Here is a 25,399-nt window from a genome sequence, read left to right on the forward strand (position 1 = left end):
GTAGCGTTGTGTCCTAAGGTCTCAGGAGCCAATTTGAATAAGCTTCCACTGTCCAAATGTGGGACAGTTTGACCCTCAGTAAGGATAACTACAAAGGATTGAAACCCATTAAATATGTTGAAATCCATGAACACTATTTTTTTAAAACTCGCTTATCATCTTTAGAGAATGATGGAAAGTTAATAGTTTTGAAAATTAGTAAATTAAAGAATAATTTATTCTGCCTGTTCACTACAAACTGTATATCAGATAACATAGATTTCAGGTGTATAATTCTGTAATAACTTTATGTCTTGAACAAAGAAAATTACAAGCGCTAAAGGAGGGGAGCGGGGAGGAACCTGTTAAAGGAATTTAAGAGATAGTCGTCCAATCACAATATATGGGCCTTATTTGGATTCTGATTCAAAAAAACTAACAAAAAAAATGAAACAATTGGGGAAATGTGAACCCTACCTGGAAAGTTCTTATTAAGGAATTATTGTTCATTATTTTAGATATGATAATGGTATTGTAGTTCTTTTCAATTCTTTCTTTTAGAGATGCACATTAGAAATATTTACAGATGAAATAATATGCTATCTGGGATTTGCTTCAAAATAATCTAGAGGGATTGGCTGGAGAGTGGATTGGGATATAGTGATAAAAAGACTTCCACAAATTGGTAATTGTTGAAATTTGGTGATGGGTGGAGATTTGTTTTACTGTTCTACTTTTGTACATATTTTTTTCTTTATTACAGAAATTACAAGCATTATCTCCTGCAAAAGAGGAAAAAACGAGTAATAGAAAGGAGTGAATATAGAGAAGCATAATCATGATTGTCTTTGCTGTTTGAATGCTGGGGGGGTTGATATTTGTGGGACATAATCCACAATCCAGGAACTTTTTATTGTTCACCAACAATTCAGAGCACTAGAGATTAATTTAATATCTGTCCCTTAATCTTTGTTGGGTGATAAAGAGAAAATTGAACAGTTTAAGACTTGAGTAACGAAAACAGCAGTGTAGTAGACAGAGAGAATCGTAAGGGAGACATGGCTCTGCTCTTCAGAAAGGTTGGTATTGGACTGAATACTTTTGAGATGCTTCCTTGTTTAAGGGAGAAAATACAGTAAATTAGGGGTCAAAATGCCTGGGGTCTAGTTTTGACTTTGCCATTTTACTATATATATTTCACTTTGGATAAGTCACTTCACTTTTCTACCTTTACTGCCTCATTTGGAGATAAAGGAACAAAGCCTGTCTGTCTACAGTGAAGACTTAATGTGAGAATAAAATGACTTAATGTGTGTAAACTATATATCTCTGTTAATACTTGCGCTGAAGTCATTAAAGGAATGTGAAAAAGGAAAGACATGTCATTGCTTGTCTGCCTGTTTTAGTGTGGGTTTTTTTTCCATTTTTAAAAAGTATGGTTAAAAATATATAACATAACATTTACCATTTTAACCAGTTTTAAGTATTTAGTTCTAATGGCTTCAAGTACATTCATATTGTTGTGCAACCGTCACCACCATCTTTCTCCAGAACTTTTTTATCTTTCCCAACTTAAAGTCTGCCCCATTGATTACTCCCGCCTCTGGCAGCCACCATTCTACTTTCTGTCTCCGTGATTCTGACTGTGGGTACCTCAGATAAATAGAATCATATGATATTTGTCTTTCTGTGACTTGCTTTTTTCACTTAGCGTAGTGTCCTCAAGATTTATCCATGTTGTAGCATGTATCAAAATTTCCTTTTTAAGGCCTAAAAATACTCCCTTGTACATACAGACCACATTTTGTTCATCCATTTATCTGTCGATGGACATTTGGTTTGCTTCTGCCTTTTGTATATTGTGAATAATGTTGCTGTGAACATATGTGTACAAGTATCTGTTCGAGTCTGAATTTTTAATTTTGGGGGGTATATAACCAGAAGTGGAATTGCTGGATTGTATGGTAATTCTGTGTTTAATTTTTTGAAGCATTAGTGTTTTGTTTTTCGGGTGTTTTTTTTTTATATAATTACTTCATTGCTTTTGTATTTTGAAACATCTCAACAGAGTCATATTTGAGGCTGTGATCCATGCGTCTTTTTTTCTAGGAAATGTATTTTTTTTCCTCTCGAGTATTAGTGCAATTTTTAAATCACTCTTCTAAGAGGCTTAGACTATACAAGGAATATGGGTTTTGAGAAACAATTTTTGGACAGAAAAGTTTAAAGAATGATTACAAACAAGTCTTTCCTTATTGAATATTTATTTTTTAAAAACTGATTTCATTCAGCAGTTTTCAACTGAGCGCCTTTCTATGTGCTGAGGATTTAGTGTTGAGTAAATGAAGTTCTGGCTGTCATGGCGCTTACATTGTAGTGTGAGACAATTAACAAGCAAACAAGTATATAATTTCAAATACTGAAAAGTGCTGTAAAGAAAAATAAGCTGAAGAAACGGGATAGAGAATAATGAGGTGGGATGGGATAGGATAAGATGTTATTTTATGGAGGATGATTAGGGAAAACCTCTCTGAGGGGATGGCATTTGAGCAAAGACCTGAATAAAATGAAAGAGTGAACCGTGTGAAAACTGTGAAAAAGTGTTCTGGGCAAAGGAAATATCAGGCCCCAAGGTAGGAACAGGAAATGCTTTTTAAAGATACAACTCGCGAGTCAAATGAAGACCTCTCTGTCTCAACTGGTACCCAGCACCCATATAAGGAAATGGATTAATTTATCTTATTAGGAGGAAAAGTAAGGGAAAACCAAAGATGGAAAATGTTAGGGAATTTTGTTTGTATGTTCTGTTAATGTGAGGTGTTATTTTCTTGGCACAGTGGACCCAAAGGGTATTTATCTTCTGTTCAAAGAAGGCAGATATGAGACAACTGCTAAAGAGAGTCTTGGTTTTAGGAAGTAATCTCTAAAAATCTTAGTTAATGACATACTTTAATGTCCAAGATACCTTACTGATACTATGTGCGTGACAATAATACAAAAACTATTGGGAGGGGCACCCCCATTCGGGACCCCCTCCCGCTCGGGAGCTGCAACCTCTTCTCCTGCCTCTAATAAACTATCCTCTTTAAAAAAAAAAAAAAAAAAAAACTATTGGGAGACACATGGACTCAGACGTGTTAAGGATTGGAGGAGAACCTGGCCGTCACCTTTGTCTTGCGGAGCGCCGTGCAGTGACGCGTTAGGCCAGAGAAATGAACCATGTCACTTCTTAGACTCTTTTATCTTTTGAAACATTGATAGGAAATTTGTAAATAACATCCTTAATCAGAAGTAGATGAATTATATTGAGAGAATGCTGTATTGTAATATACGTCTCTAGAATTAAAGTATCAGTATTGGGAAACTTATTTTTAGACTTCTGCCTTTATGTATGCTCTGTTTGCATTATTTTTTCCTTAGTATGTCCTTCTGGGAGCTTACACTCAATTATGTTTATTATTCCTGGTTCACCTATAAACTGTTCTTTGTCCTTTGTTTCTTGTTGGTTCCCAGCAGTGCTCGCCACTCAGTCCTGCAAGGTGGAGACACCTTGTCATTGTTCCCTCGTCCCCGCCGTCATCTCCTCACTAATGTGGCAGCATTCATTAGGTGTCCTGTAATCAGGACTTCCCATGGATTATCTGTTTTCATTATAATGTCCTAAACAAATGCAGAACAGTGATTTAGGAGGTGCAGACTTAACACTGCACAAACAGGACCCAGAATGCCTGTTCCAGGTTCATGTTTGGACTGTAATATCCTCTTCAGTGTTTCTGCTGCAACAGGTGGGTAACAGGACGAGCAGTGGAGTTGAGGAGGGAGATAGGAAAATTTTTTTTATTGTAGTTCCAAGAAAGGCCCCTCATAATCCCTATGAGGGTAAGAGTTTTGTCTGATTTTCTACTTCTTGTTTTACTTAAGAGGTCTTGGTGTCTCTGCAAGAGGGTCCTTCATAGCCAAACTTCTTAAAACTTGTTCATCATCAAACCTACGACTTCTTCCTTCATACAAGATACTATCTAACTGTAGACTTCACAAGAAATTTAGGAGGAGCACATCTTCATTTGACGTGCTAACAAAGATTCTGTAAGTGTCAGCAGTCCTCTGATGGGCAGAAGGGAATTCGTGGCCGTTAGTAAGGCCAGTGCCTCCTTCTATATCGCTTGCTCTTACTTTTCATTGAAAATTTAAAGTAGTGGGGTGTTTTCTCCCATATTTATTTGGACTCTGTTAGTCTCGCTGATGTGAAGAAAAACAGAATTTTAGTACAGAATTATCTCTAGCCCCCAAATCATTATAATCTTCCCATTTATAAGAATTTGAATGATTCCTGGGATCGTTCCCATGACTCTGCCCTGATGGTTCAGTGCTTTGGAATTGGATGTCTTTGTGAAGACGGTCTTGGATAAGGATACCTTTGAGTTTTTCTATTCCTGTCTCTGTTTTGTTCTTTATTTGGCTCTTCTCCGTGTGCAGTCGTGGTCTCAGGCTTACTGTCAGGTTCACTCAGCCTATTTTCTTATCTCTCCAACTCTGCCAGTGGAGCCCTCAAAAACTCATTATCAACAAATACGCTCTTGTATGTTTTTTAACATTTGCTAAGTTTGTGTCAGAAAATGTGAATTTTTTGACTTGGAATGAAGTTATGATAAGTTCCGTGTTTTTTTCTTTTAACTTCAGTTGCTTTGAATATGTTCTCTGATTTCAGCTCTATTTTTCTCTGCAAATCTTCTGTAAATGCAAACCTAGACTCAGATTTCTCATTGCCGTCTCTAAAACATCCAGAGTCACATCCAGAGTCACATACCACTAAGCCAACAAGAAAAACTGTTGTCCCTGAGTAGAGCAGTGATTTCATTTATTCACTCAAATATTGTGTGCCTGGCTCAAAGCTAATCTTTCTGTCATGAATACAAAAGTTCCAGGTGGCACCTTTACCTTCTAAGACAGTTGGTTGAGCAGGTTCTGCAAGCTATCTTGGAGGACCTCGTAATCATTTCCACCCTCTGCTGATAGGCCCTTTTTCCTAGCTGTTGGAGAAAATTTTTCTTGTTCCTTCCGTAGCTGCCTCAGTTTGGGGGGATATGGCTGCTGGAAGAGACAACAAAGGATTGGGTGTTGGGGCTGGCTGGGCCACGCCAGCAGCTCCTGCTCCAGCTGCTGTGGCCATCACTGCTCTGGCCCAGGCTTCCGAATCAGGTCACAGTTACCACGGCCAAAGGCTCAGACAGTGGGGATTAAGCAAGTTCCAGGGGCTGAGACTCAGGGTTCTGAACCTTTTCAGCCTTCTGTTCCCATTTCTCCACCCATTGCTTCAGGAGGATCTTATTCTGAGGTTTGGAGTGTGAGCTCTGAGGTTAAGGTGGCAGAGTAAGGGGTCCATTCATGTCTTCAAGTGCAGCCGTATAGGTCCTTTACTCATTACTTTCCAGGAATTGGTCCTCAGGATTTAGTGTACAGAAACTGAGTTTTTCAGGATACCTCAGCATCTCTAATATGTATTTCATCCAGGCCAGGTCAGAGTTGGCATAAGAACAGGCTCCTCATGAAACCCTTCTCTTCTGATGTGCTACTTCTGCTTTTCCAGTGTCAGTCCATATTTATTATCTTATGAAACTCTTCAGATGGCCTTGTAAAGTGGGTGTTATTATCCTCATTTTAGAGATAAAGTCAGATCCTTATTAACACTTTGCTGGGCTGTGGAAAGGCACCTCTAATAGGTCTTCCTGCAGCGAGTATAGTCTGCTTCAGTCCATTTAGTAATCTTTCTAAAACACAAATATAATGGTACTTCTGTCCTACTCTTCTATGCTTTGCTCCAGTAGTTCCCCCATTGTGTTCTGAATAAAGGCCCAACACCATCGTATGGGATTTGAGGCTTTTTGATCCAACTCCTACCCATACACCCAAACATACGTACTCTTTAGGCCTTAGACACATTATTTATCAACATTGGTGATAATAGCTAACATTTGTTCTCTCAAATATTGTGTGTCTACTTTGTGTTCTGTGGTAGATGGTAAGGATTCTAAGATAAATAAGCAGAGTGCCTACCCTTGGGAAACTTACTGCAGTTTGGTGGAAATGTAAGTAATTATGTTGTAGTATTAGTACATAATAGAGTTATAAGGTTAGGAGTTATTCCTGTTTATTCATCCTATTTCTTCTACCTTGAATGACCTTTCCTTCTTTACTCGATGCACTCCTATTAATTCTTGAAGCTCTGGCTCTAAACTAGGAAGCCAGAACAGTAGTTTTTCGTAATTTCATAAGGGCTCCTATTCAGGATGCCATCACTGCTGTATTCCCAAGGCCCGCGTGCCTGACACATGGCAAATGCTTAGAATTGGATGGATCAAGCATAAAAAAAGTGTCATCCTGCCATTAAGCAACATGTAGTCTAGCTGTAAATATTCAGAAAGGCACTTCTGCTTTCATTTCATAAGCTCTCCTTTCACTTAAGTCATTTTTTGCTTAACATGAGAAATCCTGTTAAGCGTCAAAAGTCACACTATCAGGTGTGTATTCACTTCTCATTTCTGGAATAAAACTATATTAGTCTACTCTGGAAATTTTTCCTTCAGACATTTAGGAGAGGAAAAAAATCTCAAAGATAACATTGTTCCTAAGAGCCTGAATGCCAAGCCTGGTTTTGCAGCTTACTAGCTCTGTGACCTTGGTTTAGCAACCAAGCCTTCTGTGCCTCATTTTCCTTACTTCCCAAGTCTCTCCTTATATACTGTTGGGATAATAATAGACCTACACCTCACGTTATTGAGGAAATTAAAGGAATTAATTCATGTTAACTGCTTAACATGGCTGGCTCGTACTACTGATGGGTGTTATGATAATTATTGAAATCATGTATCTGCATACGTGTGTCTTCAGATTTTTATTTCTGTGAGAATCTGATAACAAACATTTAAATTCTAGCTATAAGCTTACACATCGTATTTAAGCATTTAACTATAAGCTAAAACAATTTTGATAATTCTGGAATCTGGGTGATGGATGGAGGCTTGGGGGCTCAGTGTACTATTATTCTCTTTAGCATGTTTTTGAAATTTTTCGTGGTGTTTTTAGCATGTTTTGAAATTTCAATTTGAAATCAGAAATGTAGGGCAAACAGGCTCCTTTAGATCATGCTGAATGCTTCCTTTTGGAGCTTCACAGTGCACCTCAGCACTTGAAAGATAATAAAAGTCCTGAAGTAAAGAAACCTGTCAGGCTTTGTTTAAATTTTGGCAAGATTGGAAATGCTGGTTTAGGGGTTTTTTGAGGAGAGAGGTTGAGTTTTGTTTTTAAAAAATTCTCAGGGTTGTTAATTATGTTGCATTCAGCATGATTCCCGCCCCCCTTCATTTAGGTCTGCTCTTACAATTGAAGCTTATTTTAAGCCAGTGAGATCTGTGATCTGATTCAGATTGATCATGTAACAGAGGGCGCTACCCCAGAATGGTGAATCTAGACAAACAATTTATCAGTTTTCTAGGGCCGTTGCATCCTGTGGGCCTCTCCTAGTCCTGTAGGCCCTCTCTTCCCCTTTCCTTTCCTGTCATATCATCCAAAGATTGGATTTCTCCTTGTTTTATGACAGACAATGCTTGCCTGGAATGAAAACATCCCTGGAGGGATTAGACTGTGACTCTCATTTCCGGCATCTAAAGGCAGCAGATTAGATTAAGAAGTACATAGCATAATACTGTGCTCCATTTGGCATAGGGTTTTGGTTACCTTAAGAATGAATGAACTTGTTCCTGAGACTTTTGAGAAGTATGGCTTTAGTACTAAAACTGCACAGTTAGGGTTACCCCCAGAATTTGGAACGAGTGACACAGGGTGAACTTAAAGGTTGTACTTGATCTAGAAAAATCGCTCCCACCAAGTTTACTTTAGTGTTAAAGCTCCAGTAGGAGATATAAATGTCAACCCATATCAGTTCTTCTTGAATGGGATTCCCACTGACTAGGAGCTAAGCTACCAGGAAGAGACTCTGTCCCTAAGTCCCAAAGACACTTTTGTTTTAAGCCACCTCTCCATGATGAGACCTCAGCGGTCTCTGTGGTGCTCATTATAGTGGCAAATTGTCAAGCGTCCTTATCTCAGCCTGTGACTTCCTTAGTGCTTTGTCTGTTCTTGTGTCTCCAGTGGGGCTGATGATGTCTTGTAGCTCTGAAATGGTTTCTTTAGGTTTTCTAATTGTGCTGATCATAAAATTGAGCTTTTTAAAAAGGCGTATTTCTCATTGTTTAAATCTCAAAACACACCAACATAATAGTATTTTGTGTCCCTACAAACCTTACAAAATTATCAGGTGAAAATAAAATGTGTGTATGTGCGCCCGCATGTAATTCAGTAAAGTGAGAGTGGAAATTCTATCCATTTCGGTGGATTCTGATTTTTCTTCATCTGGAAGCAAGGGTCCATTCTTCATTTTGTTTCAGCAGCATACTTTGTGCTTTGTTAGTGAATTTGCTCTGCAGTCTTTAGAAATTAAAAATTTTAAAAATGAAACAATATGGAACTTCAAGAATGAGTAAAGGAGAAAGTGACTGACACTTTAGAAACACTTAGTAGCGCTTTTCGCCATCCACTGTTACTTCCTGAGATTAGCTCATTTTACTAATCTTCCCCCCCCCCCCCCGTCCTCATTTTAGTAAAGGCTTTTATTTTACATGTTTTTTATTCTGGATTTTTATTAGTATATTTCAAATTTGAAAAGGAATTGTCTCTGCTGTTTTTATGTTTTAAAAACAAATCTTTAGTGAGTAAGAATAGGATTTGACCTGTAAATGAGGTTACAAACTTGGCGTCCTACGACCCTCATTTCTTTTAAAGAACCACTAAAAATGCCTCATAGAACCTTGAAGCTCTTAAAAAGCTAAATTTGAAAATGAAGATTTATTAGACTTAACTGTTTTTAAGTTTGAACTGAAATTAACACAGGCAGATTTAATTCCTTTTTACAAAAATTGACAGCATTCAAAATGAATTACAAAAGAAAGGACTTTTCTACATTTCTCATATTTAAGAATAGAAAACTGAATTTACTTTAACCATCAAACTTTTAAGAAAACTGACTTTGCTGGAAGAAATAATTTTTTTGACCATTTAGTGTTCACCAAACAGTCAGTATATTAAGCTCTTTGGATTCCTTGCTGGGTAGTTCTTACATCTGGCACGTCTCTGGCTGCCTGTAGCCTTTCTGACTTCAGTAGCATGCACCAAATTAAAAAGTAGTGTGCTGTGTTAATTTCAAATAGGAAATTTGCTTGTATGAGTAAATGATATGATTGAAATTACTGCTAGTTTGCACAACATCTAATTAGTAGAAAGTTTCCCAGCCTTCTCTTGAACACTGTAGGTAGATAATTCTATGCTTAAATATTAATATTCATGTATGGTGGGAAAAGACTGAAGGAAGCACAAATGTTAACAGTGATTTTCTTAAACTTGAATTCCTACGGTTATGCTGTGTGCATAACAGATGAAAATAAATTCCAAGAATCTTGACACAGTTCTGTTTTCCAGCAGGGATTTTTGTGATTTTGTGTGTGTGTGTGTGTGTGTGTGTGTGTCTGTGTGTCTGTGTGTCTGTGTGTCTGTCTCTTTCCTATTTGTTAAAATACTTCCTCGTTCATTATGAAGCAACATTAACTGCCTTCTTGTTGGTTTCCTAACATTTCTAATATGTTTTAAATTGTGTTTTCTCTTACACCGTTATCTCTTTTAAGTCAGATAAGTTTAATATATCCAGATGTTATAAAGATTTAGAAGTATTCCTATTAACCCTGTTCTCTCTCAGGTTTTCTTCTCTGCGCGTTTGTGTATCTCCTGCTGTCAGTTCTGAAAGTTAAGGTTCCATGATATGTAATTGTTAAAATTGCCTCTTACTGGTACTGCCCTGTCCATGTGAAGTCAAAATATTAGGTAATAGACAGCAGTATTTTTTATTTCAGGGCCTTATGGGGACGATAGAAAGAAGTTTTTGTTTTTTCTTGAGTCTCATTGTATTTATAATAATTTCTCTTAAAATTGCTATGGAACAAGTAGCCTAAAGATATTTAGTATTAATTGTTCACCTTTCCTTCCCCCTCTTTCAGTAAAATGCCCAATTTCACAGATTAAAGAACAATTTAATGAGTTTTATCTAAGGCAGAAAAACAAACCAGTCATTTAATTATCTGCTTTTTTTATGTGTAGTATTGGTATCAACTTCCTAAGTTTTTGAAAATTGCATAGAAATGTTACATAATAAGTGGTGGTTGCCTTGAAGGATTTTTTAAAAATTGAAAAAAATTTTGTTAGTCTAAATACTTTTCCCTGTGATTTGAAATAACTCTATAACTATGTATTTAAGTTAGTCTAATATGTTACTTTTTGTCTAGAAAGTATATAATTAGTATATTTTATGCTTCAGAATTGCAGCTAACACTGACTCATAATTCCAGTTTATTTGTTTACATTTTCTGAAATTTTTACATGTGAATTTGACAGCATGTCATTATTTGCAAATAAAAGCAGTTTTTGGTAGCTTACTTTTCTTTTACTGTGCAATTTGAAAAAAATGAATAAAATTATTTTTGTTTCAAATCAAGAAATGGATGAAAAGAGGCTGTTGGATCCAGGGTTGAAAGTTCGTAAAGGCCTCTGGGATTATACTCTGAAGAATCAGCAGATGGAATGCCTGAGTGACTGAAGAAAATGGGTGCTAATGCATCTAACTATCCTCATTCATGTTCCCCGAGGGTAGGGGGAAATTCCCAAGCCCAGCAGACTTTTATAGGTAACTGTTTTCTTACTTCATTTTTTTTGGTGAATATAAATATAATTGTCTTTTAAGTGGTCTTTTTGGATGAAAAGAGAATTGAGCTGTGGAAAGTTACTATAGATAATAATTCTGCAGCATCCAGATCTTTTTCCCAACAAATGTAAATCTGGTTTATGATTTTTTTTTTTAATTTTTTATTGGGGAAGATTGGGGAACAGTGTGTTTCTCCAGGGCCCATCAGCTCCCAAGTCATTGTCCTTAAATCTAGTTGTGGAGGGCACAGCTCAGCTCAAAGTCCAGTTGCCACTTTCAGTCTTTAGTTGCAGGGGGCGCAGCCCACCATCCCATGTGGGAATTGAACTGGCAACCTTGTTGTTAGGAGCTCACACTTTAACCACCTGAGCCATCTGGCCACCCCTGATTTGTGATGTCCATCTTAACCGAGTTGCTATATAGCACAATTGACCTTTCCTTTGGTTATCTTGACCATAATTGCCAATTACCCTAGGAAAAGGAGCAATCTCCATTGGTGTGGAAATAGTTGAAATATATGTTTCTTGTGTCCTGGTCCATTTTTCCCCCATACAAATGCAGCCTTTGCGTAGTTAAGGGAAAAAAACATTTCACAATTATATATAAATAATATCCTTAATTTACAGATCTGCCTAACTCTCATTTCCTAAAAATCCATGATTAAGATCCATGATATCTGGTGCTTGATAGCCAGAGAACCAAAAGCATTTTTTAAAATTAAGAATAATATGCTCTGTTTGTTCTATTTCTTATTTAATATAAAATGAGTTATTTGAACTTTTTATCTTGCTTTATAAAAAGTCAGTTTTATTTCAATGGTTCAGGAATGTCTGTTTGTAACAATTTTTAACATGAAAGATATGTTAAAGTGAATGTTGAAAATGAATGTTAAAAAAACCACATTTTTATTTGTTTAATTTCCTTCTTAGGGACGTCATCCTATTCTCAGCAAGGCTATGGTTGTGAATCAAAATTATATAGTCTTGACCATGGCCATGAGAAACCACAAGACAAAAAAAAGAGAACCTCTGGCCTTGCCACCCTGAAAAAGAAGTTTATTAAGCGTCGAAAATCGAATAGGTCTGCTGATCACGCCAAGCAGATGCGAGAGCTCCTCTCCGGGTGGGATGTCAGAGATGTGAACGCGCTCGTGGAGGAATATGAGGGGACTTCGGCCTTAAAGGAGCTTTCGCTACAAGCCAGTTTGGCTCGGCCCGAAGCCCGGACCCTGCAGAAAGATATGGCCGATCTTTATGAGTACAAGTATTGTACTGATGTAGACTTAATATTTCAAGAAACTTGTTTTCCTGTTCATCGTGCCATTTTGGCGGCAAGGTGTCCTTTTTTTAAAACACTACTTTCTTCCTCACCCGAGTATGGGGCAGAGATCGTAATGGACATCAATACAGCCGGTATAGATATGCCCATGTTTTCTGCTTTGTTACACTACCTTTATACAGGAGAGTTTGGGATGGAGGACTCAAGGTTTCAAAACGTCGATATCCTCGTTCAGCTTAGTGAAGAATTTGGAACACCGAATTCCCTTGATGTAGATATGCGTGGACTTTTTGATTACATGTGTTATTATGATGTCGTCCTTAGTTTCTCTTCAGACTCTGAACTGGTGGAAGCTTTTGGTGGAAATCAGAACTGTTTAGATGAAGAGCTCAAAGCTCACAAGGCTATTATTTCAGCACGGTCCCCATTTTTTCGAAATTTATTGCAAAGGAGGATACGGACTGGTGAAGAAATCACGGACCGAACTTTGAGGACTCCCACAAGAATTATATTAGATGAGTCCATTATACCAAAAAAATATGCAAAAGTTATATTACACTGTATGTATACCGACGTGGTGGACCTCTCCGTTTTGCACTGTAGCCCCTCTGTGGGGAGTCTCAGTGAAGTTCAGGCTCTCGTCGCAGGGAAACCAAACATGACCAGGGCAGAAGAAGCCATGGAACTTTACCACATAGCATTGTTCTTGGAATTTAACATGCTTGCACAAGGTATGAAATTCTGATTTTTAATTTTTATTTGTAAAACTACATATTTTTCTTCCAGATTGAAAACACAATCAATATGTTCCATGATTTCATTGTTTGGGCTTGAAAGGGTCAGTTTGTTTTGAATGTCAGTTACGACATCTGAGACAGAATTGAGGGTTAGTATTTCACGTGGCTCTTCATTTACTATTAAAACCAAGCACTCAAAACTAATGACTAAGAGCAATAGATGAGACTCGAGGCTCTTTCTTCCCTAATGTAAGATAGGCATAGCGATATGTAATTACCCAGCTACCACCCACCTACACCCTGTCTGCACCCAAGCTTTGAACTTCAAGCCCTGTTTCCCAGGTTTCAAGGTTATTCTTGATCTAGGATTCTTTGGATAACTTACATAGATTCTCATATTTACACAGTGCCTTATTGATGCTGGAGTTTAGGATAAGAATGAAAGTTAGTAACAACAATGAAGATACTCACATTTAGAAATTTATTTGAATGAAAGAATTGGGCAGGGTTTCTGATTTAAATTTTAGTACATTCTAAATTTTTTCAAGCCCAACATGTGCATGAAGCAACAGCCCAGACCCTTGAGGGTCTGTTACTGCAAGCACAGTTAGTGCAAGACTCCTGCGCCTTCTTCACTGAATTTAAACAAAAAGTTTTAAGTTAGCACGGCACTTTTTGTGTTATTGGCAAATGAATACATGGAAGTTACATTAGAAGAATTATATATCTGTTGGTAAACATTAGAATCTTGACATTTCAGAGCTGAAAAGAGACCTGTGGGAGAGCAGAGGGAAATTGCTGTCTTGACAGAATGTATTCTTAGCTTTCTATGGCTATATATTAAAAGAAAACAACCTATCTGACATAAAATTACTTGAGAAATTTATCTAATGAGTATTTGCTAAAAGAACCTTAGAAGTTGCCAATTAGAGAATGTTAATGGTTTGGGTAAATATCTGAATTTAAAAAGGAAAGCTAAGCACATTTTCTAACTTGAAAATATTGTATATTATATGGCTAAATCAACAAACTAATAGGACTTTGAGAGAGAAAAAATAAAACAAATGCCCCAGTTAAATAACAATGTCAGTAATAAGAGGAATTACACAGAAGGCATTGATAAACATGAGTGAAAAATTTGAGATTTCTATTACATAAAGAATCTGTTAAAATCTTATTTTACAATTATCTTTTTAGTAATTGTTCTGATTTTGTTTTATTACCACAATCAAATGTCATTAAAATATTTTCTTATTAGTTTAAAATACAAATCATTATATTAGTAATAGTAGACTGTTTAGGTGTCAGATTATAGGAAAAGGTGTTATCAAAAATAACCTAGTAGCTTAACCTTTTATTCTTTTTAACCAAATTTGTCAGAAAATGCCTCTACAGAAAAATTTGAAGGTTGCAACATTACCAAAAAGGTATTATAATAATCTCTGTTTTCTCAAATTGGTTTTATTTTTGACATGTTTAAAAAATAAGAAACTAAAGTGTATTGTGTATACTTTGCTGTTTTAAAAAATGGTAAAGCATCTCTTAGTATAGTTTTGTTGTTTTAAGATTTGAATGAAAAGTAAAATTGTGAGCCAGCTCTTGGATCTTAGGTAATACTTTTTTTAGTTCATTGATATTAAGTGAGTTTAATTTTTAAAAATCATTTAGCTAGATATTGTATTTTTTTTTAAGTATGTTTAAGATACAAAACAACCCTCCTTGTATTACTTTAATCTTGGTTAGTTTTTTAAAAATTCCCTTAAATTTGGGTGTACATGGCTTTCTATTTCCTTTCGTTATTCAAAATACAGAGTTTCTAATATGCGGTCTTTTGCTTTTTGCAAAAGGCCTTATCTTTCCCACCATGCCCATGATACAGTTCATATTAAGTAAGGTTTATAATAGAGTATGACTTCAACATAATTTTTACCTTGTTTCCACGGGAAGGAGAATGCTCGTATTTGGTCACTTGGAAAGGGATTTTAAACAATAAAACTTAAGAGCTCAGGCGCTGGAACCAGACAAACTGGATTTGAATCCTTTACTATCCTGTTGTAACTTGTGTAATGCTCGTAGGTGTCTGTTTGTGTAATGAATGAGTGTCTCTCCCATGCTTTCAGCATGACACTACTTATGTACCCTTTTGGAGAGAAGTAAGAAAATAGTCAACAAAATTATTTTCTGTGTTCTGTAGTTCAGACATGCATTCCCAGTTAAGAAAGGCTGTGAGACAAGCGTGTTGGGCAACTTTAGGGCCATGTTGTTCTCATCTGTGCGTTGCCAACGCCCGGAACATAGTAGGCACTCTGTAAGAGGTTTTAATTAAGGCCTGTCACCTTGTATTCCAAATGAGTTTTCACTTTCAAAATTAAACCCCAGTTTTAAAAGGAGACAAAATTCTATCAAGAGAGTCTGGGACCTTGAGACTAGATGTGCCCTTCAAGGTGAAAAGATGATTTAATAGTTTCAAGAGCATCATAAAAAGGGGCAGTATAGGCAGACAGCAAGAGTGGTTTGGCAAGTGGATAAAAGGAAGGATTCCTGGCCTACGCTGAGAATGCATTTTATTCAGACAAGTAGGCAGTCACTATTAGGCAGGTGAATTAACAGGTTATGGGACTTCAACTTACTGACCTGGCATTTTAGGAGTAGGTTTAACTTTACTTGATTTTCTGCATAGCAGATTGAACATGTTTATTTCTGTTTCCTCCAAAGCCCTAATATTAGAATAAAGGAATAAAACAAGTATAAACTCTCAAGGACAAAAGATACCTGAGAAGAAACACAACAGTGGGAAAAAGGGATAGGTATTGACATATTTGGAAGCTGGAAAGCAAATAAAGAGCTGATTACTGGCTTAACAGAGAGGAGAAGTCTATAATAAACATCCTTTAAAGGAGGCCACTAAGAAGAGAGGCAATTCACAGGGTACTAAGTACTCGAGAAAGCAGGGATAAACATGGTGTAGAACTGAAAAGAGAGATTTGATTTCAAGTCTGAACACTGAGTGGATGGACCCTTTCCCTCACCCTGGAATTGACCTTTATATATGGTGTTAGAGAGGGATGAGGTTTTGTTTTACTCCATATAATGAGGTGGTTTTCTGAGTATCCTCCATAAACCATCCATTTCCCCCCAGCCCCACCCCTGATTTGTACCACCTTTTATTAAGTTCATATATATATGGGTTACTCCTTTTTGTTTTGTTTCAGTGGTCCATTTGTCTGTTCTTACATCAGTATCACTTGCAGCCAGATGGCAAATCCTGACCCTTCCCTTCAGTTCCCTTCTCTGTACCCCACCCCACACTAACCACACGAGATCTGAGATTTATTCTCTATAGAAATCAAACTAGAAAGCTTCCATATCTGGAAATAGCTACTAACGGGTGGGGTGGGCTAGGGTGGTAAGGCACAAGGTTGAAATCTGGAATTATGTGAAGCGCCTGCACCCTAAATGGTGAAATTACTCCCTTGCCTTCCTTTGCTCTAGTCCAACCTCGGCAGATACAAGACAATAAACTGGAGCACTAGAAATGGTGAACAGCCCAAGAGCGTATATATACCTGTACATACTGGTGTTTTGGAGTTCCATGATGAAGTTATGCTTAGGAATTACATGATAGAAAAGCCAGTTTGCCTTCCAGTTGTTCTACAAAGAAGAATACAGTAGTCCCCCCTTATTCATGGTTTCAGTTATCCATGGTCAACCGCAGTCTAAAAATATTAAGTGGAAAATTCCAAAAATAAACAATTCATAAGTTTTAAATTGTATGCCATTCTGAGTAGCGTGATGAAATCTTGAGCCTTTCTGCTGCATCCCACCCAGAACATGAATCATCCCTTTGCCCAGCGTCTCCACGCTGTATATGCTCCCCGCCCATTGGTCACTTAGTGGCCAGCTTGGTTATCAGATCACACTGTGTTTGTGTTCAAGAGACCCTCATAGTAGCCAGTGCTACATGACAATGCCTGCGTCATTCACTTCATCTCATCATGTAGGCATTGTATCATCTCACATCACAAGAAGGGTAAGTACTGTATAATAAGAGAATTTGAGAGAGAGAGAAAGGCCTCATTCACAAAACTTTCATTGCAGTATATTGTTATAATTGTTTTATATTATTAGTTATTGTTAATCTCTTACTGTGCCTAATTTATAAATTAAACTTATCACAGGGATGTATGTATAGGAAAAAACATGGTAAATAGTGTTCGGTACTATTGGCGGTTTCAGGCTTTCACTGGAGGTCTTGAAACATATCCTTTGTGGAAAGGGGGGACTACTGTAGTCAGCAGGTGTGCTTCTCAGCAGAGCTTCCAACGGCTTCCTCACTCGGAAATATGAAAACCCATGTCAGGCTCACTGGATGTTTGAGGGAAACTTCTAAATTGAGACAGAGATCAGAACAAAAAGAACAAAGTATGTACAAGAAGAAACGGAGTGAATGAAAAGAAAAAACTTCAATAGAATAAAAATACCCTCATATAAAAGAACATTTTATGAATCAAAGAAACATAAATAGGCTGCTATAAAAGTGAAAACAGGAGCTCTTGGAAATAAGGTGGCAGAAATGAAAAATATAGAAGAAATAAAGATAAAATTAAATCAGGAAAGTAAAAGAAAATAACAAAGAGACGGACAACAGTGGAGACAAATAAGGAAACTCTAGTATTCATCCAGAAGGTGTAGCATCTTAACAGATAGTGGTTTTAGAAATACATACCAGAGAAAAATGGAAGAGAAGACAGTATCTAAGGAGTAATACAAGAAATATGCCAAAACTAAAGAAATATCTATATGAAAAAGTTTCATTCCTTTCACTAAGGAACACCAGGGGAAAAGAGAAGATTCTAAAAAGTTACATAGATTAAAAAAATAGATTCCATACAAAGAAATAGGAATCATAATGGTATTAAAATTTTTCAATAGCAGCAACTGAATACTACAATACAGTGGCATAGAGCCTTCAGAAAGGTGGTAGAAAATAATTTTAAAAGTCTATACTTAGTCGAACTGTCAGTCGATTGTAAGGCTAAATAAAGGCATTTTTCAGTCATACCTCAAAAAAACTTAATCTTCCCTGAATGCCGCCTCAGGAAGATCCTGAGGATATTCCACTAAATGATCAAGTAAACCAAGAACAAAGAAGTGTGGGATCCAGAAAACAGGGTCCCACACGAGAAAGAAGAAAGGGAAATCCTACTTACTAGCTGTGCAGCAGGTCTCATGGGCCATCCCATCGAGACAGGACGAAGATCGTGAAAGCCTACCTCTGGAAGAAACCGATTATCTGAATGTTTGGACGCGAAGTGAAAAGCGACATTGAAAGAGTCTTTGGATCTTTTGGTGCCTTTATGAAGAATCAGTAGTAAATTTATAGAAAATGAAGCAAGTGGGAAAAGAGGAAACTAATATCTCCAAGAAAAAATTTAAATTACAGTTGGGAGAAAATTCTAGTACACAGCTTGGGTCAGCAGTAAGCAGTATTTAAGTAGCCATTATAATATTAATACTGAATATTGATTTAATAAAAATTATAGTACAGACAGGTACATACCAGAAGAAGGAGGTGAAGAATTGAGAGTAGTGTTAGCCTCTAGGGAGCAGGACTGGGAGTGGAAAAGAAATAGGGCAGAGGGTTTTGTTTTTAGGGTAAGCTTTTAATTACTACTATGTACAAGACTTTTAAATATGAGCACATACTGCTTTGATTACAAAGTTAATTTTTATAATAAACATGACATGAGTGCTCAGAAGAACCAGAGAGACTTAGGCTACAATCCGAAAGAACTGGAGAATTTATCATATCTATCAGGAATGTTAACTAATGAGATCATGCCTATAATTTTAGTCTATAAAGGGCTTTTTTCTCTCATTTCATCATCCTGACAACGTATGAATATGGTGGGGCTCAGAGATTAATAACTAGCCTTTTCCCAAGCTTGTAAGTGATGAAGTTGTGACTCATACCACCTCTTCTGACCCAAGCCCAGGAATCGGGGCATGGTGAGAGAGGGGAGCAATATGAGAACCAGTTTCCAGGGACGAGCCACTGTGGCCTAGTTTTAGGAACAAAACAGCAGGCCAGTGATTGAAACATCAACTCAGAGAAGTCTCAACTGGGAGCCTGACTTGTGCTGACCCACTTGGGGTGGGGCTAAGCACTTACCGGAGGGAAATGTGGGCCCAGCGTGGAGGTTTAAAAACTGAGGGCAGGGGCCTGAGTAGGTCACCACTCAGACTTGAACATGGCAGCACTTAGCCAGAGAACAGAGGGTCTTTACTGAATTGGCCATTCTTTCCTGAATAGGCGAGTGTTCCTGTATTGGTTATTTAACTTTTTCGGCTGCCCAACAAGCTGAAGGACCTCCTTCCTACTTTTAATTCCTCACTGTATAGGTCTTGATGGAAGGCGGAGCCCAATTCCTGCTATAAAAACCTGAAGGGTCAGATACTTGCTTTCTCAGCCTTCTCTGTGGTTAGGGCTTAAGCATGTGACCTAGACTCTCTGAATCTGGAACTGAAAGCAGGAACTATAGAGAATTTTTCTGTAAGGGGAGGGGCAGCAACATGTAATGGAAAGGGAGAGGGCACTGGCAGTGGTGCCAGTGAGCATGCACTGTCCAGGCACAGAGCAGGAGCTGTAGTGGCCAGGGACCCGCAGCAGCTCCCAAGGTACTCGCTGGGCTGTGTCTGTGATGTAATCCTCATTCCACACCTGCCTTTGCTCTTCTTTTTCTGAGCTTGATCTCCAGCTTTCCCAGCAACTCTGGGCTAACTATCCTTTCAAATAAATTCCTTGTCTGTTTAAACCAACTAGAGTTGTTTTCTATGGTTGCAGCTTAAAAGCCTGGTTGATAACAGTACCTATATTAAAAGGACTAGAGTATGAAATTCCAGGATAGACGACTAGATTGGAAGAGCCTCAAATGAAGGATCAGGTGTTTGATCACTGACTTTTCACAAGACCTTAGCATAAACTCTATAAACAGCTCTGAAAATGTGAGAACAGTGAGAATAGACTATTGATTTATAGTTATTTTGAGTAAAAATCTCTTTAGGAGAACTAGAGGTTTTCTCGTGAACTCTTAACACACAGTGTTGCTGTAAGAATTTGTTTTCTTGTGTTGATCCCAGACAGAAAAGCCCAGAATTCGCCCCAACCTCTACGTGCACATTTCAGTGCAGGACGTTTTACAGCAGTGCACTTCATATGGCAGGCTTTGTTTTCATCTTCATCAAAAATGTCTTTTTCAATCTTTGGAATATGAAACTTATTTAAAACTTTTGTTCTAAAATGGACTCTAATGCACTGGCCATATTTTTAGTTATAATGCATGTGATTATATTTTATTGAATTAAAAATCTAATAGAAACAACTGAAAGCAATGACCTAATTTTTTCCTTTACCAAGTTGGTCAGATTCCAAGAGTGTGTGACTTGAAACAAATGCAAAATAGCAAAGACTGTCCCCCGCTCACTAATCCAGTCCTTTGTCTTCCCATCCTTTCCATTGTTCCCATATTGACACCCTTCGTTTCGTCTCAGTTTGTTGAGCTAGCAGTTCATTTTACTTCAGTCTATAATTGTTTCCTCTTCAGCAAATTAGTCTGAGTATACTTCCTAGAAAATAATGGAGCTAAGTTAAACACAGTTATCAACAGATCACAGGAGTAAATGTAGGTTTCAGTTAAACATGTAACATTAGATGAATTAATCTCAGTTTCAGGAATGGCAGTTCAAATGACCCTCAAGCTATACATCTCTTAACGTAGTGCTTAAATTTTTTTTTTTTAAATTATGACAAGTTCTAAAGTGTAATATTTAATTGCATATTTTATCTTAGAACTTAAGTCATTTTTCATACAGACTGCAAACTCTCTACCTCTGACCCTCTGCTCATTTTGTCTTGGAATATTTTTGCTTTTAATCACTGAATGTCCAAATTCTACCCTACCCTTTAAGACCAACTCACATGCTCCGTTCCTTGTTTTGTCTTAGGCATTCCACATTAAAAATATTTTCTACTTCCTGCAAACTTTTGAAACGCTTCTTTTATTTTTCTTTCAGGTTTTTGACATCTTCTAGCTTGTTTTGGAATTACCTATGTACCTGTCTCATTTCCTCCATCAACTAGTAACAGTGTATTATTTACTCCCTAAAGACAAGATCAAAATCTTGGTCATTTTTGAATCACCCTATGAACCTAATACAGTGCTTTGCTTTTAGTAGACTCTGTTACATATTTTGAATTACCTGTAATACCTATGAAAACTGAGCAACTTTTCTAAAAAAGGGAGGGGAAATGTAATAAATGTTTAACCCTAGAAGTTGCAAATAAAATGAAAACACTGAACCTCAGTGTAGGAGATAAACATGAAGTGTTCTTTATAAAAGTAAGTTTAGATGTGGTCTAAATGGTATATATCTCTCTACCGTTAAATTCAGTTTTAAGTTGAATTTCAGATAAAATTATCAACTCTTTGTTGGTCCATTGATACGAAATATATCAATTGGATTTAAAATATTCGTGGAAGTCAATCAAAGCTATTAATCTTTTGAAGCCAAAAAGTTTAATCCAAGGGCAGTCCTTTTGTGTTAATTTATAATTTAGATTAAAAAGCTAATTATCTAAAATGTCAATGAAAATGTATTTACATTAATAAACAAATGTAATTTAGAATATTAAAGTACCTTGGAAATTCTTATTTTAAATTAAGCATTTGTTTTCTTTTTTGTCTTGCTTAATTTATTAAGGGAAAATAAAATTATAAGGAGTTGCCATTGTTTGTTTCTTGTCTAGATACGGTGGAGTGTTTCTTCACCCTTATTTGAAAACTTAAAGTGAGCGTAAATTAAGGTTATGGCTTGTTATATAACTTTGTAAACGTAAATGTTTATCAGGCACTTTGTAGCCCTAGCAAGAAGTGTTAGTTCTAAACTGTGTGCAGTTATTTAAAGTAGAGTGTGTTGAATGTCTTCTATTTATTTAAAATTATATGGCATTTAATTAGAAGCCTTTTCTCAATAAGCAAAACCTTTTCTCTGTGATACTGAAATTCTGAGGATGCCACAAGGGACGGAAATGATGAATAGAGGAAGACTTGTTCTGTTTTGTTTTATTCCTTCAGCCCAAATTATGTGTTTATTATAGTCAAGGTCTGAGAAATTGGATTTAATTTGAATGTAACAGACATTAATATAATCAGATAAAAGATAAAATGCTGTACTCATGTCCGTGTGGATATGAACACAAAACTTTCAACAACATAGCACTTCTCTGGGATAAGAAAGACCTGAGAATCTGTTACTTGAAGAGTCTATTTATCTCTAGCCACCATGAAGATAGCAGATAGCATCTCCACGGATGCTGTCCAGTGCAACATGTTCTGAACTAGAGAAAGACTTGTAAACTAATGGTATCACATTTTGTCTTGAATTATTGAGGTACCTGTTTTTTGCTACCCTTTGCATGCATCGCTGTTTATATATGACTGTCAAAGTAAAACAGAATGGTTAATTCTATCAGTTCATCAGAACTTGATGTCAGTAGGCCTAAGACAAGACACATAGTTCTTTCAAGATCGTAAAAACTATTTTTTTAAAATTTCAGTTAGCTTATATTGCTATCAAGATATAATACCAGGGAGAAGAGAATTAACAGTTGTTGAATGCCACTATGTACCTAACTTTACGACAGGCACTTCACATGTAGTGCTTCATTTTATCCTCACAACAACCCCCTGAAGCTTGGAAAATGGGTTTCCAGTTTGGGCAGAGAGGTTCAGAGATAAATAACAGTGCTCAAATTTAATGGTGTTTTATAAGTATGAATTTTGGGGTTATATCTGTGTTCCAGTCTTGGTTCTGCCACATACTAACCACATAAATTCTGTCTGGATTCCATAACCTGAGCTCGTTTCTTCTTCATAGAAATGCAAGCAGCACACTTTATGCCTGATTACAGTTGGCAGGGCCTTAATAAATGTTTTAAAAAACTGAATTGCATTAACTCCTTAGTGGAAGATTTCTAAAGATAAGAATTGAGTCATTTTCCTTGCACACCATTTGAAACCGCGCTCCAAGTTTCCAAAGTCTAAAATTACCAGATTCAGACTTTTAGCAACAGTGGTACATGTGTTTATAATTGCAGGGAACTGTCAATCTTAGATGATGGCAAAGCAGGGCCATAAAACATGGTCCACAGAGCTTTCTCCTGGTGTGGGCTATTTGGTCTAAACTCCCACTTTGATTCAATTATAGTCTCTTTTTTCTTAGAAACACTAAGAGAAATGGCCTAATTGTTGCTTTTTCCTAAAGCCCCAGCTTACTTTTATTTTTCTGACTGCCATAGTCAAATTTTGAATACTCTCCTATACCTTCCATTGGCAAGGAATACGAAACTAATACAATCAAAGATGTAAGTTATTTGACATAAGGAAAGGAGGACTAAGGAAGGGCGTTAGTGATTGAGGAGGGAAAATGACAGAAGGAGGGAAGGACCTCTGCATTGTACAAATCTGTGGGCTTTTTTAACTCAGTATTAAGATACAGAGTGGAAGTTTCTGCCTTAAAATCAAATATTGCACTTATCTCCTAAAATATCCAAAGTAGAAGGACTCAGATCAGACATAAGCATTCTGTTTACTGGTTTTGGAAGTAGCTGGAAGAAACTATGCTAAGAATTTAGATAGATTAGTAATGATATTATTTTGCTATTGCTGTGTGCAAGATACTGAGTTAAGTAAGCTCTTTTTGTGGAATACCTCACTTAATCTTTACAGTGACCTATATGATAGCTGCCATCATTCTTCTATTTTAGAGACGAGGAAACATTAAGTTGTTACTTTCCCAAGGTGACTTCTAGTGATCAAAAGATAGACTTTAAAACAAAAATTTACACTCAGTAGCTAAGTTTCCTATATACTTTGTACTTGAAAAGACTTTAGATAGTATGTTGGGTAGCATTCATAAATAAATCATCTCCAATAGCAACTTTAAATTTGAATGAATTTAATTCAAAACAGTTCATGCTCATTGTTGAAAAAAGGGAATAATAATAATAGAAACACAGCCTAAGGTATATTTTCACTTACTGCCATTCTTTTCCCAAAATCCTCATTGATGACATTGAACAGTTTGAAGAGTTTCCTTGTAAACCTTTATCTGGCGGGAATGTGTGTATTTTGCATGCATATTTTGTTCTGTTGTAAAAATAGCACCACTTTATCTATACTACTCTGTGTTGCTTTAACTTCGGAAAAATTATGTTGGTACATATAGGATAACTTTATTTTAATAACTGCATTTTTTTAAATATAAGAGATGCACTAATAGTTGGATATTCAGGTAATACAAATAATACAAAAGGCGTTTAAGAACTCTTTTCAGTCTCACTCCCCAGGGAAAAACACTGTTGACAAATAATACCTTTTTATAAATATCTCCTAAAGACTGAAACTTAGTTTGGAATGTATTTCTGGAACTGCTAAAACATTCAGTGAATATAAACTGTCCCTGCCTCCAGCTATTTTTTCATACATTTTGATGAAAAGGAGTATCAGTTTCTATTATGAATTAACATGGGCTAGCCTCACTAAATTTGTCTCCACAAAGGGGATGACTTTGGTATATTAAAAGATTCTGAGCTTTGCTTTGGTACTTTTTACTAAAACATTTCTATATATACCTCATATTAGCATTGCTATGTCTATAAAACTTCTGATAAATGCTTTGCATGTCATGTCATTTGAAGGTGAAATATCCATGCATCTGAAAATAGTGCCAGAAAATGAAAAACACAATTTGCACATTTACGTGTCGTTGTTTCTAGCCATATTCCTCTTTAACCATGATAGAGTTAGGCTTATTTCGAAGTGGATTGGTTTTAATATTACATTTCCACTGTCATTGTTCCTTCCTAATTGAAGTTCTTATTGAAGAACATTGCTGAATTTTGGCACTGACTCACTAAAATATTTCTAGAAAATACGTGGACATCATCACACTGGTTTTCTAAATGCTGATAGCAGAGCTTGTCTGTGATGAGAGGTTCAGAAATTTTTATAAGCTAAACTGTGTGATTAAATAGTTTCTTTGTTGTTCTTATGCCTCATCTTAAATTCTGAATTGATAGTTTTTGTTTATAAGTATAAACAATAAAAATATTGTGCCTGAAGTCTTCAGTGGTATGAACTGTGCTCGTAAACTACATTTTGATGTCAAGTTTTTAGAGGTACTAGGTTAAAATAGAAGTGGGTGGCTACAGTGTTGTAATTCTGATCATTGTAATAGGTCTGTACCTGAAAATAACACCTGCCTGAGTTTTCAAGCAAATAAAGGTAAAAATGGGATATTACGGGGGCACGGTGTGTGAAGGAATATAACCTGTCGATTCCAATGGCCCCTTGGTATAGAATCAGCATGGTGATCCCTATATTTATTTACCAAACACTTACTGAGCTATTTCTGTATGCCAGACCCTGAGATTACACTAATGAGTTATGGTCGTCTGGCAGTGCCGACACCAGTAGGCAGTTACAGTGTGAGTGCCCGAGTAGAGCAAAGCGCTGGATGGTGTAGGAGAGCACAGAGGAAG

At 36.7% G+C, this 25,399-nt stretch overlaps 1 protein-coding gene across 4 annotated transcripts in view; it reads left to right on the forward strand.

Annotated features, from left to right (window-relative positions):
• Positions 1-25,399, forward strand: part of BTBD7 (BTB domain containing 7) — a 76,993-nt gene that overhangs the window by 16,955 nt on the left and 34,639 nt on the right. For 3 of the 4 annotated variants that reach the window (XM_033107861.1, XM_033107863.1, XM_033107862.1), the window contains exons 2-3: positions 10,578-10,765; positions 11,713-12,792. In XM_033107861.1, coding sequence (XP_032963752.1) covers positions 10,684-10,765; positions 11,713-12,792 — 1,162 coding nt within the window. In that variant the 5' untranslated portion in view covers positions 10,578-10,683. Of the gene's footprint in view, positions 1-10,577; positions 10,766-11,712; positions 12,793-20,871; positions 21,379-25,399 lie in introns of those variants that run through there. The other variant, XM_033107864.1, reaches the window with a different exon arrangement.

The sequence above is a fragment of the Rhinolophus ferrumequinum genome, chromosome 6, assembly GCF_004115265.2.
Source record: "Rhinolophus ferrumequinum isolate MPI-CBG mRhiFer1 chromosome 6, mRhiFer1_v1.p, whole genome shotgun sequence".
Lineage (NCBI taxonomy): Eukaryota > Metazoa > Chordata > Mammalia > Chiroptera > Rhinolophidae > Rhinolophus > Rhinolophus ferrumequinum.